This window comes from Salmo trutta, chromosome 23, assembly GCF_901001165.1.
Source record: "Salmo trutta chromosome 23, fSalTru1.1, whole genome shotgun sequence".
NCBI classification, from domain to species: domain Eukaryota; kingdom Metazoa; phylum Chordata; class Actinopteri; order Salmoniformes; family Salmonidae; genus Salmo; species Salmo trutta.
This window is the reverse complement of record NC_042979.1, coordinates 44,781,165-44,801,577: the sequence shown is the minus strand read 5'-3', so window position 1 is coordinate 44,801,577 and position 20,413 is coordinate 44,781,165. Positions and strand designations below refer to the sequence as shown.

The window sequence follows — 20,413 nt, the reverse complement described above, 5'->3', positions numbered from 1 at the left end:
GGGGAGGAGTGGAGGGAGGGAGGCCGAAGAGAGAGAGGGAGACCTAGTTTCCTCTTTCGCTCTGTCTCCCTGGCTTGGTTTGTGTGGGATGGTTCTCAGTAGTAGTAGTGTGAGTCTCTCCTCCTCTCCGGCTGTAGGACTGGGGGAGGCTCAGACCTCTCTGTAGGGGAGGAGAAGGAGGGAGAGACAAGTCTCTCTGTAGGGGAGGAGGCTCAGACCTCTCTGTAGGGGAGGAGGCTCAGACCTCTCTGTAGGGGAGGAGGCTCAGACCTCTCTGTAGGGGAGGAGGCTCAGACCTCTCTGTAGGGGAGGAGGCTCAGACCTCTCTGTAGGGGAGGAGGCTCAGACCTCTCTGTAGGGGAGGAGGCTCAGACCTCTCTGTAGGGGAGGAGGCTCAGACCTCTCTGTAGGGGAGGAGGCTCAGACCTCTCTGTTCGGGAGGAGGTTCAGACCTCTCTGTAGGGGAGGAGGTTCAGGTCTCTGTAGGGGAGGAGGCTCAGACCTCTCTGTAGGGGAGGAGGGGGAGGTTCAGGTCTCTGTAGGGGAGGAGGCTCAGACCTCTCTGTAGGGGAGGAGGTTCAGGTCTCTGTAGGGGAGGCGGTTCAGACCTCTCTGTAGGGGAGGCGGTTCAGACCTCTCTGTAGGGGAGGCGGTTCAGACCTCTCTGTAGGGGAGGCGGTTCAGACCTCTCTGTAGGGGAGGAGGCTCAGACCTCTCTGTAGGGGAGGAGGCTCAGACCTCTCTGTAGGGGAGGAGGGGGGAGGTTCAGGTCTCTCTGTAGGGGAGGAGGGGGGAGGTTCAGGTCTCTCTGTAGGGGAGGAGGGGGGAGGTTCAGGTCTCTCTGTAGGGGAGGAGGGGGGGGTTCAGGTCTCTCTGTAGGGGAGGAGGGGGGAGGTTCAGGTCTCTGTAGGGGAGGAGGGGGGAGGTTCAGGTCTCTCTGTAGGGGAGGAGGGGGGAGGTTCAGGTCTCTCTGTAGGGGAGGAGGGGGGAGGTTCAGGTCTCTCTGTAGGGGAGGAGGGGGGAGGTTCAGGTCTCTCTGTAGGGGAGGAGGGGGGGGGCTCAGATCCATGTGGGACTGGGGGGGGAGGAAGAGGGGGAGGTTCAGGCCTCAGAGCCCAGGGAGATCCGTGTGGGACTGGGGGGCAGCCTCGCTGCTGCGCTGTGCTCCGTGCGGAAACTATACTCGTACTGAGAGAAGGTAGATGGAGAGAGATGGAAAGAAAGATAACATGCCATTAACTATTATCAGGACTACATTAGAAATAATAAAGCATATTTAGTGCATTTGTTTAACACACCTTTGAAAACTGTTAGGGCCACCCATTAGTCTCATACAGTTACCAGTCTCTGACATGATTTTTGGTCAAAGTATTCCCCCTTGTGGCCAAGCCCAGCACAAGCCAAAACAAATTCTATCCAGCACAAAAATAGAATGATAGATGCTTGAGGTCTGGAATCAAATCAAACTCATTTAAAACCAAACAAACGCTTATTAAAATGCTGAATTAAGAGAGAACAATAGTGTTTTGGGTTAAGAGGACTGCCAACAGTTTGTTGTAATACCTAAATGACCCCCCCCAAAAAAAATATCTATTACAACAAACTGAACAATTCAACTAAGAGATTACAATCAAAGTTTTCAATGAAATGATTTCAGTTGATTTGCTGTGTGGTAAGAAACCAGGGCACCAGGCGATGATGTGTGACTACTAGTTGACAGATCTTCTCCATACCACAGGATTACGATTAAACAAGCAGACGTTAACGGTATTCCCACCGCACCAATTCATGGCTTGAAAAGCAATTGCAGAGAAGGAAGACATACATACATACATACATACATACATACATACATACATACATACATACATACATACATACATACATACATACATACATACATACATACATACATACATACATACATACATACATACATACATACATACATACATACATACATACATATATATACATACATACATATACATACATACATACATACATATACATACATACATACATACATACATACATACATATACATACATACATACAAACATACAAACAACACATTGTATGGTACCACAGCAGACCTGCCAGATGAGCAAGATTCAACAAAGCATCTTGTATTGGTCTTAACCCTAAACCTTTATTTATTACCTTACTCAAGGATTAGTCTGAACTGAGGCTCACCTGGTCCGATCTATTGTCTCACCTGGTCCGATCTATTGTCTCAACTGAGCCTCACCTGGTCCGATCTATTGTCTCAAATGAGGCTCACCTGGTCCGATGGGTATGTGGTTGAGACAATATTGTTTCTCTGCCATGTTCATTCGTCAACATTCCAGGTTTTAAGACATTCATTTTTTTTGTATGTCTGTTCCCCTTTCCATCTCTCCCTCATCCCTGCAATTCATCACCATCTTCCTCATCCCTTGTCCATCTCTCCCTCATCCCTGCAATCCATCATCTCCCTCATCTCTCCCGTTGCAGCTCCCCACAGGATGAAGACGTCAACTCAAATTGTGGGCTAATCAACACTTAAAAGAGACACCAATTACTTATGTTCGCAAGTTCCTCTAGTCATTGGGGAAATGGGAGCCTAATGGCTGGAACCGACAACATCTGAAGCAATGAGGGAAGAAAAGCATGTAGCACCCGTCCCCAAAATATTATTGGCTGCTGTATATGATTACAGGATTCATTCTCATCACTGGAACATGCCTTTTAATTTACTCAATGTCTTCCCTTAATTACTGGATTTTGAATAGCATCCGCACATTAATATGCAACCCTTCGACGGGCAAACTTCACAGAGTAGAGGGCGAAATAGGTCAAATACAGGCCTCTAGTGGACAGATGGAGAAATACAGAGGCACTTCACACAACATTGAGTCCTGCCATTACAACAGTAACTGAAAATGCTGCCTTCACAAAGCACTAACAAATAAGCCATGTACCTCATCTCCATAATTATTTAACTCATTTTCTCTGGGTTCCTTCCATTCCACTGATCATGTGGATTAGACACTACGACTTATTTTGTGCCCTCGCACACTAGGTAGGGGCAACGTCTGCTCGTTTATTCTTTTAAGAGAGACATACACACCCGTGGCAATGCTCAGTGCTCTGACCGAGAGAGGCTTGGGTGTGGTTTAATTCAGAGGGCTTATCTCTGCCTGAAAGGCCCCTCTAAACTCCACGTGTAAAGCCCTTTTACATAATCAACACAAGAAGTGTGCTCACCCGGGCCTCTATCAAATGCTGGAACCCGTTTTGAAGGCAGTCGATGATGTCACATGTCTCGGTGGGTCAGTGTACATGGTGTTACGAGTTTAGCCTGGTCCCCAGGCTCGGTTTGTGGAGTCTTGCCAACTCCTATGGTGTTTCGGCATGACGGCACAAACAGATCTGGAACCAGGCTAGGACGAGTTAGCCTGGGGTGAGACGGTGTACTCACCTCTTTCTCAATCTCCGTCAGCGACTTGATTGTGATGCCCATCAGATCCACCTGCTGCAGCTGCAATACAGATGGTCGACAGGACAGGAAGTTGAATGTATGTAAGGTTAACAATACAGATGGCCGACAGGACATGAACTTGACAGGCTGAGCGAGCGTGTTGAATGTATGTAAGGTTAACAATACAGATGGCTAACAGGCTGGGCGAGCGTGTTGAATGTATGTAAGGTTAACAATACAGATGGCCGACAGGCTGGGCGAGCGTGTTGAATGTATGTAAGGTTAACAATACAGATGGCCGACAGGCTGGGCGAGCGTGTTGAATGTATGTAAGGTTAACAATACAGATGGCTAACAGGCTGGGCGAGCGTGTTGAATGTATGTAAGGTTAACAGACTTCTGCTCTCAGTCTGTACCTATTCTTGATCAACCAGTTTCACACACAATCTAATCAAGCTTATATCTACATCAGAGGCAAGAATATTGCCCGTTGCATTTTGTTTTTTCACAACTATGACGGGCAGGAGTGGAGGGAGGCAGACAGACAGACGGGGATTGTAGCCGCTGGGGCGGCAGCGTAGCCTAGTGGTTAGAGCGTTGGGCTAGTAACCAAAAGGTTGCAAGTTCGAATCCCCGAGCTGACATGGTACAAATCTGTCGTTCTGCCCCTGAACAAGGCAGTTAACCCACTGTTCCTAGGCTGTTCCTAGGCTGTTCCTAGGCAGTTAAGAATTTGTTCTTAACTGACTTGCCTAGTTAAATAAAGGTAAAGGTAAAATAAAGGTAAAATAAATAAAAAACAGTCAAGATTACATTTTGTGAGTGAACCAACCGAAAGACAGACTCACATCATCGGAAGCGCAGGCAAACTTTTCAGAGATCATGAAAGGCACTCCATCCATTGCTGAAAGAGACAAAGAAGACTCATTACACCACAAGATACAAAATGGCTGGCCTCGAGGTTAGAGCGAGACGCTGACTACGTGAAAAATCTGTCGCTGTGCCCTTGACCAAGGCACTTAACCTCAATTTCTTCCAGAGGCGCTGTATAATGGTGACCCTGCATCCCTCAGGGAGTGAAGTATCAGGGGGAATTGGGATATTCAAAAAATACATTTCCATTAAAAACTTGTAACAGGACAAATATAAGCAGCCCCTAAATTATGTAATAATACCTAAAACCCTCTGTCAGAAGGTTCCGTCAAGGCCCCTGGGTCTGTTGCCTTATTGCTAATCAACCTCCCTCAAGTTCCAATATATCTCCAAAGAAACCAAATATATACACACTAGATTGAAACTCTATATAAATAGCTCTTTAGCTCCAAGGTCAAATTCCTGGTCTTGAGGCGTGATGGCTTAGCTATAATGTGGAACCATGATGATCGTTCAATAACAAAAAACCTCGGGCCTGCATAGTTTGACCAAAGTTTCAGTTTGACCCCGGTGTATGGCTTTTGGTTCAGCCGAATGAGTATAAAACAGGGTATGTGTTTAAATTGAAGACGTCGGAGTAAAGTGTTAATTACAACCTCCCAAATGTACTATGTAGCCTTTACCACATTTAAAATGACAGGCCTTTCTGACCAACTATGTCAACGATTGCATTTGTCACACTTCCGAAATTTAAATCTTATTTAAAATCCTGTACAGATGACATGGGGTGTAGGCCAGGGGTTAGAGGTGAGGATGGGGTGAAGACAGAGAGAATTATCCAATGAAAGAGCCCAAATGCATTCAACAATCCCTTTTTAAAACCTGTTGACCCGTGAAAAGCTGGCACAGGTCAATTCGTACCGCGTTACTCCTCCAAATATAATACAAATGTAAATAAACCTCATCCAAACAAAAAACAGATTTGTCCTTCATCCTCCTTGTCTAGTGCCTCGTCTTTCCTAACTAACCTTAAAAACTCTGTAGGGCACAGAACCCACCCCCCTTCAGATCAACCAAGGAGAGGAGACAAGGGAAGGCCGCTTCCTTCAAGCAGAGCATTAGAAGCTCATTAATGACGTACTTAAATAACCCGTGGAAGATCTTTTAAAGGGACATTAGGATGATGAATCTTTATAAATTGTCTTTAAATGGCTTGGATTTGGAAGGCATACTTTCATCTGGCTGTAATTAGCTGGGGATATAAAGCATGGCCACACTCCTCCGTGGGATGGGATGGATGGACAGTATGTCGCTGTCTCCTCAGGCCGGGTAGGGTTTCAAAATTCCGCTATCTTTCCCACAATTCCACAGTTTTCCAGAAATTCGGGTTGGAAGATAACTGAAATGAGAGAATAAGCAAGGAATACAGAAATTCTCCAACCCAAACCAGGATTTCTGGTAAAACAGAATTTTGGGAAAGTAAGTAGAATTTTGCAACCCGAGACAGGGGGTTATGGGAGATGTAGTGAGGGCCGATGGGGCATACTGAACTGAAGGTGATGGGGACCTGTAGTGGTACTACATCTACTGAACTGAAGGAGACCTGTAGTGGTACTACATCTACTGAACTGAAGGAGACCTGTAGTGGTACTACATCTACTGAACTGAAGGAGACCTGTAGTGGTACTACATCTACTGAACTGAGGAGACCTGTAGTGGTACTACATCTACTGAACTGAAGGAGACCTGTAGTGGTACTACATCTACTGAACTGAAGGAGACCTGTAGTGGTACTACATCTACTGAACTGAAGGAGACCTGTAGTGGTACTACATCTACTGAACTGAAGGAGACCTGTAGTGGTACTACATCTACTGAACTGAAGGAGACCTGTAGTGGTACTACATCTACTGAACTGAAGGAGACCTGTAGTGGTACTACATCTACTGAACTGAAGGAGACCTGTAGTGGTACTACATCTACTGAACTGAAGGAGACCTGTAGTGGTACTACATCTACTGAACTGAAGGAGACCTGTAGTGGTACTACATCTACTGAACTGAAGGAGACCTGTAGTGGTACTACATCTACTGAACTGAAGGAGACCTGTAGTGGTACTACATCTACTGAACTGAAGGAGACCTGTAGTGGTACTACATCTACTGAACTGAAGGAGACCTGTAGTGGTACTACATCTACTGAACTGAAGGAGACCTGTAGTGGTACTACATCTACTGAACTGAAGGAGACCTGTAGTGGTACTACATCTACTGAACTGAAGGAGACAGGGACCACATCTGGGTTGTGTCATGTAGCTTGTTGACTAATAAAGTGTAAAACCAAGAGGAGGATTTGAGACCCAGAGTTGGGGATGTGTTTGGATGAGAAGCATAGAGCTCATGGTGCCTCAAATGTATACTTTTTACTATGTCATGTGTTTTTATTTCTCCATTCTAATGATCCCCAATTTCTGGATGGATTTGACTGAAAACCTCAACTGTCAAAAGGCGATCCTTTTCACTGTGTAAATAGTGAACTAAAACTTGGGTGTCGATAGGATGAAATTCAATTTTTTTTTTTTTAAAGTGCAAAAATTAAATAATGGTGAGGAAATGAAAAGTAGAAGAACAAAAGTCCTTTCCATAATCAGCGAGCCAGACGTCATCTGGAACTATTAAGCCTATTCCACACACAGAGCGACGAGGGGGTGTGGGGGAGGGATCAATCGTCTTAGCGTATTAATAAAATATCCTAAATTACACAAGTCATAAATCCTGGGGAAAATGAAGCGCACCCTCGCCTGTCACTGCTATTTTGGCTTTAGAGACGTCACCAAGAGTGGGGTGAGCGCTCGATAAGGCTGAACGGCAAAGAGATTAATATGTAAATTACATTGAGCATTTACAAGCCTCGAATACCCTTCCCCTTCCTCCCCTCAAAAGACAACTTCTGTCTGAGGCTTTTCCGCTTCTCATTGTACCCCCCACCCACCCACCCACCCCCCCACCCCGCCACCACCCACCTCATGTTTAATTCATTCGGGGACTCACCTGTCAGTTTCAGCCTCTAATGCTGCAGGGGTGTCATTATTGCGACCTCCGTCAAGGAGCCAGCGTAGGTTTTAATTGGAAAGCGCCGCTGAGTTCTCGGAGCTACAATTATTAGGGGCAAATTAAAAATAAAAAAAAAGGGCAGGTGCAGCTCCTTAAAATGGCTGATATCTGATATTTGTTTCAGCGGATATCAAAAAGGGGACCGTCGCCGGCATCTGACTGACGGTTTTGTCTCGTCTTAATTGGTTACTAGACTTCTCTCCCGACTGACATCGTGGCCGTTCAAACAACGTGGGAGTAATGAAAGCGATCCGTCGAAGCGAACTGATGTCTACTGCAGTGTTGATGAGTGGGGCGGTCATGTTGGTTTCGCAGCCTTTCCCAACTGTGCAGGGGTCACCCGGAGTTGATAGAACAGAAGGAAAACTTTTGGGTAAAGCACAAAATGTCCTGCTTTACCCAAAGGGTTTCCTACACTCAACTCCAGGAGATATTTCCTGTGTCAGTGTTGTGTCTACTCCAGCATTAGTTTTGTTTATTTTGATGTGCCAATAGAGTACAAAGAAACCCCTATTAGATTGTACTGGGAGTGGTAATGCATAGCTCATTAAGTGAAAATTAGATGTAAAATAGAGTATGAGAGAGTATGGAAGAAATTGAGTCGCCCAGTACCGGGGGGGGGGGGGGGGTCCATCTCTCTGGCTCACCACACGATGTCTCTCTTTGAATTCGTAACATATCTATCTCACTACATCCGAAGCCCTAGACTCCTTGAGGGGTAGCTACCACAAGTGACTTCAGAGTAAACTGAGGGATAACACTAAATTCAAATGAATATTATGCAATGGGTGAATTTTTTTTTTTTTTAAACACACAAAAAACATTGAATATATGCATATTCCAAAAGATTTTTGCTATTGGGACAGGGAAGAAAGGTAGACAGTAGCTCACCTGATATGGCGTACAGGTTGGAGTTCTGGTGTTCAAAATCTGGTCTAGTAGTAGTTTGCCTTTTGAAACTGGCAGGGAGTGTCATGGATATATGTCTGTAGGGGACAAACAGAATAAAAAAAAGCCATGTTTAGTTATCAATGTGTCATAAAAAAAAAAGATATATAGAATGTTACATGTACCATGATTACTTATCTTGTACAAGCTTCCACATCAAGAAACAACGTGTGATTTTCATCTAGCCAGGGGAAAATGGCCCACAAGAAACTTAAATCTCTAATAAAGCTTTTATCAATTTAGTTTAGAATTTAAAAAAAACGGTCCTAAATTGAAAGTTTATACTATGAAATCTAGAAGAATATTCAAAGTATTTTGATGTCAGAGATTTTACAGATAAAAATCAGTTAGAAGCGATTGATACCAAAACAAGACCTCGAGACTTCCTCGTCGCCCCAAAACAGTCAGCGATATTTACAAACAGACAGTCTGGTTCTCGGGTTTATTCTGCCATGATGGGGGTCGACCTTTTAACCTCGTCAATTCCATCAGCGTGTGGACACGCTCCTCTCAGACAGGACAGCGGAGGATTATTATTATTTTTTTTAAAAAGGTTGACGACAATCGTCAATCTAGGCATTGGCCACGGACAGCTTTAATGAAGATCTCCTTTCCAGCTCATCTCAAAAGGTTGACTGAGGAAGTGGAGGGGAATTATGTCGGTGATAGGATTCCGACGGCGGTGTGATATTTCACAAACACAGATTGACCTGACAGATATTGTTTGGGTGCTCTTTCTGAGTATGCCTGCCTTTGGCCGCACTAGACCAAACATCCATCAATATCCAGAAATGAATACAGTAAATAAGCTGCTTTTGAGAGATCTACTCTCTCGGCCAGAATGACCAACGTACTCAGGAGTTGCGTCTAGAGTCAAACCAGAAACAAGAACAGTCGCTTTTAATGAAAAGCTTTTGAATACTGTATAGCAGGGCTCTCTAACCCTGTTCCCAGAGAGCTACCCTCATGTAGGGTTTCGCTCCAACCCCCCAGCTGAAACTAACCTGATTCAGTTTATCAACCAGTTCATTATTAGAATCAGGTGTGCTAGATTAGAGATGGAGCGAACACCTAGAGGTCTCGGTTTCCCGATAGCGATGGAATTTATAGGCTTACAAGTGTTTTAACGACGCATCTTTCCTACAACGGCTTTCCTAAAACACCACGCGGAGAGAACGTTCGCTAAGTGCGTTGGAGCATAGTGTCGATACTGACAGGATCGAAAGGCAGCACTGTTCTTGGATCAGATTTCGCCATTCAAATCTTACCTTGACATTTATAATTATAATAATTACAGCCAGCCTACAATTAGCAAAACAGAACTCAATTGAATGAACAAGAAATGTATTTAAATATTTAATTATATAGGCCTATACTGTAGGCTATTTATCTTGAATAAAACAGCCATTTTTTTCTCCTTCACTTGTTTGTAACAATTGCAAAGACATTGGCAACTTTGTATTTGTAGTCAACTTCACTGTGAAATTATCGGTGGTCACAGAGAGACAGATAAACACATTGATTCTATGTTTAGTGGAGATCTTCTGTGTATAAAGTGACGCAGTAGGTACAAAAAACTAATCTAACGAAGCACTTAGCTGTTTGAGTGGTCTGAGGCAATTAGTAAAATAAGTGTTTCAGTGCAAATTTGGTAACGATGGGTTTTGGGTAAACAGCTCAGAGATGTAACGATACTCCTGTGAAGGTTCTTAAGACGAACTTAGCCTTAAGATGCCTTTTGGAAACCGGGCCCTGGATGGTACGGTAGCTCCCCTGGAACAGGGTTCGAGAGCCCTGCTGCAGAGCCACTTCACAGGCAAGATGTTACACTAACAAGCATCCATGGTCCTTCTGTGGCTGTCAAACTTTTCTCAAATGAAAAACGGTATTTATTAAACTCAGAAAATCAGCCACATCTCAGAGAAGCTCCAAGGCTTTAGACTGGTGACTCAATTGACATATAGGCAATAAGTTACTCAGTGAACAAAGCACAGAAACACTGACTGCGGTGGTTAGGGATTGGATTACAGTGACCACGAGTTTGGAATCCAATTTATCATCGTTGTGGGGAACAAGATGCCACTCCTCTTGTTTCTCTGCCGAGGTTCTGACTGCGGTGTGCTGTAATTCTTTAGTAAATTACAGAAGAGAACATTGTGGGGCGGCAAGGGGACTGAAACAATTATGCATCGTAACAATCCAGTCTTTTGGAGCGAATTTAAGTAATTTTGTCAGGCACACAGAAAATAAAATATGTTTTAACCTTCGCTACCACTTTAAGTATGTTGGAGCCAGTGCTGGGGTCAAATAGTGATTTAACTACATTTTGCAGTAGCTTGGTGGTCATTGAACTAAATTAAAATCTAGGTACTGTTTACAGTAGTTAATTACTTTTTTTTGCAATGCAGTGGTGTAGCTAAATACTGGAACTCCAGCACTTTTTCCCCCCACTACAGCCTAATTCTCACTTAAAAACATTGTTTTTGTTTTTAATTACACATTCTGTTAACATCTGACATTTCAGATATACATACAGTGCATTTGGGAAGTTTTCAGACCCCTTGACATTTTCCACATTTTGTCACGTTACAGCCTTATTCTAAAATGAATTAAAATAGTTCCCCCCCATCAATCTACACACAATAATGATAAAGTAAAAACAGGTTCATACATTTAATATATATATAAATATCACAATAGCGTAAGTATTCAGACCCTTTACTCAGTACTTGAAGCACCTTTGGCAGCGATTACAGCCTAGAGTCTTCTTGTAAATGATACTACAAGCTTAGCACGCCTGTATTTGGGGAGTTTCTCCCATTCTTCTCTGCAGATCCTCTCAAGCTCTGTCAGGTTGGATGGGAGCGTTGCTGCAGAGATGTTCATTCGGGTTCAAGTCCGGGCTCTGGCTGGGCCACTCAATGACATTCAGAGACTTGTCCCAAAGCCACTCCTGCACTGTCTTGGCTGTGTGCTTAGGGTCGTTGTCCTGTTGGAAGGTGAACCTTCGCTCCAGACTGAGGTCCTGAGCACTCTGGAGCAGGTTTTCATCAAGGATCTCTCTGTACTTTGCGCTGTTCATCTTTTCCTCGATCCTGACTAGTCTCCCACTGAAAAACATTCCCACAGCATGATGCTGCCACCACCATGCTTCACCATAGGGATGGTGCCAGCTTTCCTTCAGACGTGACGCTTGGCATTCAGGCCAAATAGTTCAATCTTGGTTTCATCAGAACAGAGAATCATGGTCAGAGTCCTTTAGGTGCCTTTTGGCAAACTCCAAGCAGGCTGTCAATTGCCTTTTACTGAGGAGTGGCTTCCGTCTGGCTACTCTACCATAAAGGCCTGATTGGTGGAGTGCTGCAGAGATGTTTGTCCTTCTGGAAGGTTCTCCCATCTCCACAGAGGAACTCTGGAGCTCTGTCAGAGTGACCATCGGGTTCTTGGTCACTACAGACCCGAACCGGGTCTATAGTGACATCTCACGCACTGCGATGCAGTGCCTTAGACCGCGCACACACACTGGCAAAGATGTTCAGCAGGCAGGCAGATGCTGGGGAAAGAAATTCTGAATGACAGAGGGAGGGATTTGCATAGGCGGTTTGTTGCGTTTTTTCAGGGGACTTGAAAAAATTAATTCTCCCCCTCCGAAACATAGCTGTAGCCTACTGATGTTACAAATGTGAATCAGAAGATGGGGACAGAGAATTTTAATTAAAGAATGGATTAACCTTTTCCAAATGCTAGTTAGGGATACTTTAGTTCACATTGGATTTATTAACTACAAAAAGCTAGACGTGGTTTTAATTCTGGTGACGCTCAACAAGCTTTGTTAGCCAACTCTGAAGTTCAAAGACATTGAAAGTTCCTCCATAGAAGCCGTACCTCCGTAGGTATAATTCTGTGAGCCTAATTCAGATAATGCATGTCATCACAAGATGCCCAATACTCCTCCACCCTCTTTCGCCACCTGCAAAGTTTCAGTTGCATCTCGACGCCTGACACTTGTCTTCCCAGCAAGCATGTAAACAAGTCGCTGAGCTTTAGCTTGCCTGCTCCATAGCAAGCTGCTCTACCCGCACTGCATGATTGGTTAACTTCTTTGGGATAGGGGGCGGTATTGACGTCCGGATGAAAAGCGTGCCCAAAGTAAACTGCCTGCTACTCAGGCCCAGAAGCTAGGATATGCATATAATTGGTAGATTTGGATAGAAAACACTAAAGTTTCTAAAACCGTTAAAATAATGTCTGTGAGTATAACAAAACTGAAATGGCAGGCAAAACCCAGAGGACAACCCCCCCCCAAACAAAAACAGCCTACCACTGTTTTCAATGGCTGTCACTTTTATTATAAGGCGAAATCCTCCCAGATTGCAGTTCCTAGGGCTTCCACTAGATGTCAACAGTCTTTAGAAAGAGTTTCATGCTGGTTTTTAGAAAAATGAGCCAGAAATTGTAGTTTTTCTAGGTGGCTCCCATTTTGGCTGTAGTGTTTCCAAGCGCGTGGAAGAGAGCGCTTTCTTTGGTATTTTTCTCCGGTAAAGACTAACGATTCTCCGTCTTAAATTTTATCATTTATTTACGTATTAGGGTACCCAAGGTTTGACTATAAACGTTGTTTGACTTGTTTGGAAAAGTTTATTAGTAACATTTGGGATTCATTTTGTATGCATTTTGATGGAGGGAAACTGGGTGGATTATTGACTGAAGCGCTCCAGCTTAACTGAGTTTTTATGGATATAAAGAAGGACATTATCAAACAAAAGGACCATTTGTGATGTATCTGGGACCTTTGAGAGCCAACAGAAGATCAAAGTTAAGGCATTTATTATATCGCTATTTCGGACTTTCGTGGCGCACCTGCCTGGTTGAAATATGTTTTCATGCTTTTGTATGCGGGGCGCTGTCCTCAGATAATCGCATGGTGTGCTTTCGCCGTAAAGCCTTTTTGAAATCTGACAGTGGCTGGATTAACAAGAAGTTAACCTGTTGGGGCTAGGGGGCAGTATTGACAATTTTGGAAAAAATATGTGCCCATAAACTGCCTCCTACTCAAACTCAGAAGCTAGGATATGCATATTATTAGTAATTATTATTAGCTAAATTGATTTTATTGATGTATTATATTAAGTTAAAATAAGTGTTCATTCAGTATTGTTGTAATTATCATTATTATTATATTAAAAAAAATAATAAAAAAATAATAATATATATAATAAAAAATAAAAGCGGCTTTTTTTGGTCCTCCAATAAAATCGGTATCGGCGTTAAAAAATCATAATCAGTCGACCTCTAGTTCTTATGCCACACGGAGTATCTGGATACAGCCCTTAGCCGTAGTATATTGGCTATATACAACAAACCCGAGGTGCCTTATTGCTATTATAAACTGGTTACCAACATATAATTAGAACAGTAAACAAGTAGTTTTGCAACATACCCATGGTATATTGTCTCACGTCTTTCAAGCAATAAGCATTCAGGACTCTAACTACCTAGTTTATAAATGCTACCAACTTTGTCGCTTAGGATAACGATCCTAACAATCCTGAATCCAGCCCCCAAAAAATACACAACACCGTTGTTGGCAGCAGTAGGAGGCTACGCTGCCTGTACCGCTCACTCCAGTGCTTAATGCATACAGAGCATCCATCCAGTCCAGTGGAGTTATACGCTAGCCTGGCTGGGGTAGCGCTGCTAGTCCAGTGGAGCATTGTCTGAGAGCAACAGTGTGAAAGGAATCCCAACGGTCTCTATGTGTTCCTGTGGTTAACTTCTTATGGCTTGAGGGAGCTATTTTCACATCCGGATGAAAAGTGCGCCCAAAGTATACTGCCTGCTATTCAGGCCCAGAAGCTAGGATATGCATATAATTGGTGGATTTGGATAGAAAACACTAAGGTTTCTAAAACTGTTTGAATGATGTCTGAGTATAACAGAACTTATTTGGCAGGCGAAACCCCGAGGACAAACCACCCAGGATTTATTTTTTAAGGTCACTCTTTTCAATGGGTTTTCATTGAGAATCCATAATTCTAAGGGAGTTGCCTGCAGTTCCTATCGCTTCCACTGGATGTCAACAGTCTTTAGAAATTGGTTGATGTTTTTCCTTTGAGTAATGAAGAAGTAACCCTGTTCAGAATGAGGCTCGATGGAAGTGTACTCTTTGATAGAGGCGCGTGACCTGAAAAGCACTCTCCACTTTGTTTTCCTCCGGTATTGAACGCAGTTTATCCCGTCTTAAATTTTATTGATTATTTACGTTAAAAAAAAACTAAAGTTGTATTAGGAAAGTTGTTTGAAATTGAAATGTTTGGACAAAGATTACAGGTAACTTGAGATATTTTGTAGTCATGTTGCGCGAGTTGGAACTGGTGTTTTTCTGGATCAAACGCGCCAAATAAATTGACATTTTGGATGTATAACGACGGAATTAATCGAACAAAAAGAACCATTTGTGATGTTTATGGGACATATTGGAGTGCCAACAGAAGAAGCTCGTCAAAGGCATGAATTATATCGTTATTTCTGAGTTTTGTGTCGCGCCTAGCGGGATGAAATATGATTGTCTGTGTTGTTTGATGGGGTGCTGTCCTCACATAATAGCATTGTTTGCTTTCGCTGTAAAGCCTTTTTGATAGTAAACTTTATTGGTATGATAATACACAAAACAACACAGTGCAAAGCCATTGTTGAAAATAATTATACTAAACTATTTTAACTTGATTAACTTAGAGAAAGGAATAAAAATAAAAAAAATAGTTAAGATTTCAAGTGTACATTGTTTTTCATTAAATGTGGAGCTTTGTTACAATAACAGGTTCCATCTAAACCATTAGGGCCTGGTTCAGACATTTCAGCACTACTAACAATGCTGGCCCTTTCTCTCTTTGAGAGGTTTGATGTCGACACTAAACCACCCTCAGAGAGGGGATCAACTCCAGTGGTTAACCATTGTTAGAGAAAACCACCAAGACGAGTCCTGACGGCAGTCCGGAGAAAACCACCAAGACGAGTCCTGACGGCAGTCCGGAGAAAACCACCAAGACGAGTCCTGACGGCAGTCCGGAGAAAACCACCAAGACGAGTCCTGACGGCAGTCCGGAGAAAACCACCAAGACGAGTCCTGACGGCAGTCCGGAGAAAACCACCAAGACGAGTCCTGATGGCAGTCCGGAGAAAACCACCAAGACGAGTCCTGATGGCAGTCCGGAGAAAACCACCAAGACGAGTCCTGATGGCAGTCCGGAGAAAACCACCAAGACGAGTCCTGAGGGCAGTCCGGAGAAAACCACCAAGACGAGTCCTGATGGCAGTCCGGAGAAAACCACCAAGACGAGTCCTGATGGCAGTCCGGAGAAAACCACCAAGACGAGTCCTGATGGCAGTCCGGAGAAAACCACCAAGACGAGTCCTGATGGCAGTCCGGAGAAAACCACCAAGACGAGTCCTGATGGCAGTCCGGAGAAGATACGTGTACAGCTCAGATGTGAGGAAAGCTCACTATTCTCTCTGCAGGCTAGTGTTCCTCTCCTTCTCTTGCAGAAGCATATAGATACAGTTTCCCTTTGTTTTACTCTTTAGCCACAGGCTACAGTTCATCTTCCCATTCTCTTGAGTAAACGCCTATTCTTTAACTTAGTTGGCTGCAGACTTGAAATAGAAACCACTCTGCATTATGGGAAGTGGAACACACACATGCAAGAGGTCCTGAATGAGACAGCAGGTAGCCTAGTGGTTAGAGCATTGAACTAGTAACCGAAAGGTTGCAAGTTCGAATCTCCGAGCTGACAAGGTAAAAATCTGTCGTTCAGCCCCTGAACAAGGCACTGTTCCTAGGCCGTCATTGTAAATAAGAATTTGTTCTTAACTGACTTGCCTAGTTAAATAAAAGGTAAAATGAGATAATATAGAAAATGTAGCATACTTGGGCAGGGGGGCTGCTGGGGTTGGTGTGGTGTTGGCCGTCGAGTTGACGTTCTGGATGTTATTGGTGGTTGGAGTTGGCGAAGATTCCTGGGCACGCGGGACCTTACCCATGCGATACCAGATCCCCATGTTGTTGAGCTCTCTGGAACACAACCACAGCCTCTTTTAGCATCGTCATCCATTTCCTGCATACAGTCACACCACGTAGGCTGACTAGAAGTACAACATTCTGACGACTCAAAATGGTGCCCGTTCACCTCAATTCATAACCTGTTGAAGGAACTCAAATTGTGTGAAACCCCAATTTCCCCTCCCATTTTACAAGTAAAAACTAAACCCATTTCCTGGTGGCTGGCTTATTCAGAAAAACACTAGCTCTATGATGTCTAAAGGCAGGGCATGTTAATAACATCACAGCTGCTAACCCTATGAAGGTGTACTGCGGTGGGGCCTGCTTGGACCTGCCCAGGATTCTGATGTCACAGATGGCTGCCTCTGTGGAGTCCCGCGGGATGAACTTGATACAGAGCCTCCTCTTCCGGAAGGCCTGTTCCTCTGTGTGTGGCCAGCAGACAGAGAGACAGACAAAAAAAAGAGACAGACAGCCAGACAAAGAGGAAGCAGGAGGGTGACAGACAAAGAGAAGAGAAAATACAGAGAAAAGGGGAAAAGAGAACGCAGAGAGAGAGAAAAGAGGAGAGAAGAGAGAGAGTCAGTGCACTGTAAAAGGTCTCTGATCATGTTACGGTCTATAAATAATAAAAACTAACCATGTCACCAGTATCCTATCTCCCAGAGTCAACAAAGTCTGACTCATAAAAACATCTGATTTGCTTTTCACATTTGTAGGGAAATTTGAAATAAAAATCACACATGCTGTCATGTAGCACTGACTACCTCGATTGGGGGGGGGGGGGGGGGGGGGAGAGCTTTAGGATATGAGAGGAGAAGATCAGTGCTTACGTGTGTCCACCGTCTCCTGGATGGGAATAAAACCTACAGGCAGAGTGTCCTTGATGTCGATAAGCTTCATGTCCACCAGCACATTACCTAAATGACTCTGCAGAGACAGAGAGACAGACAGCGAGACAGAGAGACAGAGAGAGAAACCACATCCACGTTAGCTAATGATCAGTCAACAGTTCATTCCAAAGCCTTGACAGTGGCAGCAGAATGTTTGTGTATGTGCGAGAAGTGTTAGCAGTGGAGGGAAACAAAATGTGGATTCTTCCCCGACGTCTCCCTACCTCCATAGAGGGTTATAAATCACTAACGCCTGTGGGTCCGTTGCACACTTTGCGGACTAATTTCACAGTATCTGTTTTTGTCACAGACAATTACGCTGCGGGCCGTATTGATTGGCAGACAAAATAGCTTCTGTTGATGGCACGGTCACATCTGATCACACCTCAAACTGGCAGGAAACTAAACGGAAGTTAGTCTGGGTCTGACGGACAGACGTTGGGGGGGGGGGGGGGAGTAATTGTTTGCTATGCGGCTATTTATTTCGGACTTCAATTGTGTTTCTGTCAAGGATGAATATAATCAGTACATTGGTTTCTACCTTGGCCAGGATGTGTATCAACTGGCCCCATCAAGTTATCAGATCAAGTTGTATATGTTACAGACCTATTCTTTTCACAGCAACTCTACAGACCAAGTTCGTACAGGAATTGTTCAAACTAGACTTACTTAAAAACAGACCTCACAAAGCAGCCATGATCTCAAAACTATCATACTGTAAGTATAACAACAAGAACATCAGTATTCGTAGGGAATTCCTGATTTGATAACGGCGCTATAGACCCTGTTGTTTAAACAATCCTGAACAAGGGCAAAGAGTCAATGGAGCCCTGGAATCATTTCAGAATAACATCCCCGCGGCGAAGGAGAAAATCTTTTGTAACTCGGAGATGTTTGTTTGGGAAAGCCTTTGTGAGAACGCCTGCACTCTACGCTTAAGGACCTCTGTCCAATGTTCTCCATGGAGATGTGCTAAATAAACTCATGGTCTGTTCTCATTTCTCTACCAACAGGCTCTACGCCTAAATAAGGTCCTTCCTCGGTATCACAGTTCTCTACCAACAGGCTCTACGCCTAAATAAGGTTATCGGTATAACAGTTCTCTACCAACAGGCTCTACGTCTAGATAAGGTCATCGGTATCACAGTTCCAGGATCCACCAGGGTAGATTTTACCTTTGTTACTCCATCTGAAGTGAATTTAGTTAGCCCATTACCCTAACCCACTGTATTACTCTATTCATCGACAGTGGATATACATTGGCTATACCATTTAAGAAGACAAACACTGTATTCACGACTAATTTAGTCAGATATTTTTTATTGGGTTATTACCTAATTAATATTTGGCAAGTTTCCAACCATAGTGGTCCTGTATGGATCAGTTGGTAGAGCATGACGCTTGCAATGCCAGGGTTGTGGGTTCGATACCCGGGGCTACCCGTATGGAAAACATACGCACACATGGTTAAGTCGCTTTGGATAAAAGCTGCTTGGCATATGTTAAAGCACCTGGTGAAGAGCTATATAAATCGAATTCTTAATATTTTTTGGGGGGCTAATTAGTCTAAGCAAAGAAACTGGTGACTCTTGCAGAATATGTTTGTCAGGTAACATAAATTATGGCACAAAAATACTGCCAGAAAACAGGGTGCTTCAGATGAGATATTTTGGTCTCTTTCCCATCACAGAGAGTGAGTCATGCATGGAGTTTCTGATTAGAGAGGCTTATTGTATTGTTGTGTTGAGAAACAGGTTCCTCCTCCCTACAGTAATTATTTGAACATCAGGGCTCTCCAGAGGGTGGCACGGTTTGCCCAACGCATCACCGGGGGCATACTACCTGTCCTCGAGGACACCTACAGCACCTGATGTCACAGGAAGGCCAAAAAGATCATCAAGGACATCAACCACCCGAGCCACTGCCAGTTCACCCCACTATCATCCAGAAGACGAGGTCAGTACAGGTGCATCAAAGCTGGGACCAAGACACTGAAAAACAACTTCTATCTTAAGGCCATCAGACTGTTAAACAGCCATCACTAGCCAGCTAGCACCCGGTTACTCAACCCTGCACCTTAGAGGCTGCTGCTCTATAGACAGACACAGAATCACTGGCCACTTTAATAAAGTAAAACTAGTAACATTAATCATGTTTACATACTGCTTACTCATCTCATATGTATATCCTGTATTCTATTTTACTGTATTTTAGTCAGTGCCACTCCGACATCGCTCGTCCTAATATTTATATATTTATTAATTCCATTATTTTACTTTTAGATGTGTGTATTGTTGTGAATTGTTAGATTCTACTGCACTGTTGGAGCTAGGAACACAAGTATTTCACTACACCCGCAATAACATCTGCTAAATATGTGTATGTGACCAATAAAATGTGATTTGATTTAGTAGACAAACCATTCAGGAACACAGATTTTCATCACAGTGTGCATTAGAGTGGCAGTGTGGTATCATTAATGTACATCGACTTTCATCACTTACGTTTTCTTTAGAGAAGACCCTGGTGAAACAGAGGTAGCGCGTCACCTTGGATTTGAACAGACCGTCTTTCCACAAGTCAGCGTCAAGGCCATCTGTTGTTTGGGACACCTGTTGGTTGAGAGGGATAGACACTCAGAGGGGCGTCGCTAGTCAGTGTGGACCTATCAACATTGAGGGAGATGGTGATGAATCTGTTGATGCTGGCAAATAAAAGGATTTTACTGGCTGATTGACACGAGGTCAGGTCAAGCTTGGAGACAGAAAATTACAGTTTTCTACTTAAAGTTCCAGACTGAAAAAGACACCTATTGTCAAAACACAACACTTGAAGAGGTGAAAACAATACTAAACAGTGACATTAAACTCATGCAAAAAAAAAAAAAAAGATGGATTAAGCAAACAGGAATTGAGGGATCCACCGCTCAGTAACTCCGAGGACATTTGAACCTGTGGGATATTGGGGTGTTACACCACTAGTCATGTGAGTAGGTCTTCTCCATTTAATGCCTGTATCCGGCCAATCCAGCAGTGCCTGTTCACTTGATAGAGAGAAGAAGAAA

General features: G+C 43.7%; 1 protein-coding gene across 3 annotated transcripts in view; it reads right to left on the bottom strand.

Annotated features, from left to right (window-relative positions):
* Positions 1 to 1,064: 1,064 nt before the first annotated feature.
* mvb12ba (multivesicular body subunit 12Ba) overlaps positions 1,065 to 20,413 on the bottom strand; it is a 43,279-nt gene continuing 23,930 nt past the window's right edge. For all 3 annotated transcript variants that reach the window (XM_029710489.1, XM_029710488.1, XM_029710490.1), the window contains exons 3-10: positions 19,854 to 19,961; positions 17,290 to 17,386; positions 16,752 to 16,881; positions 16,325 to 16,468; positions 8,341 to 8,435; positions 4,312 to 4,367; positions 3,464 to 3,523; positions 1,065 to 1,188 (exon numbers count right to left, since the gene is read on the bottom strand). In XM_029710489.1, the coding sequence (XP_029566349.1) occupies positions 1,102 to 1,188; positions 3,464 to 3,523; positions 4,312 to 4,367; positions 8,341 to 8,435; positions 16,325 to 16,468; positions 16,752 to 16,881; positions 17,290 to 17,386; positions 19,854 to 19,961 (777 nt within the window). In that variant the 3' untranslated portion in view covers positions 1,065 to 1,101. The remainder of the gene's footprint in view (positions 1,189 to 3,463; positions 3,524 to 4,311; positions 4,368 to 8,340; positions 8,436 to 16,324; positions 16,469 to 16,751; positions 16,882 to 17,289; positions 17,387 to 19,853; positions 19,962 to 20,413) is intronic.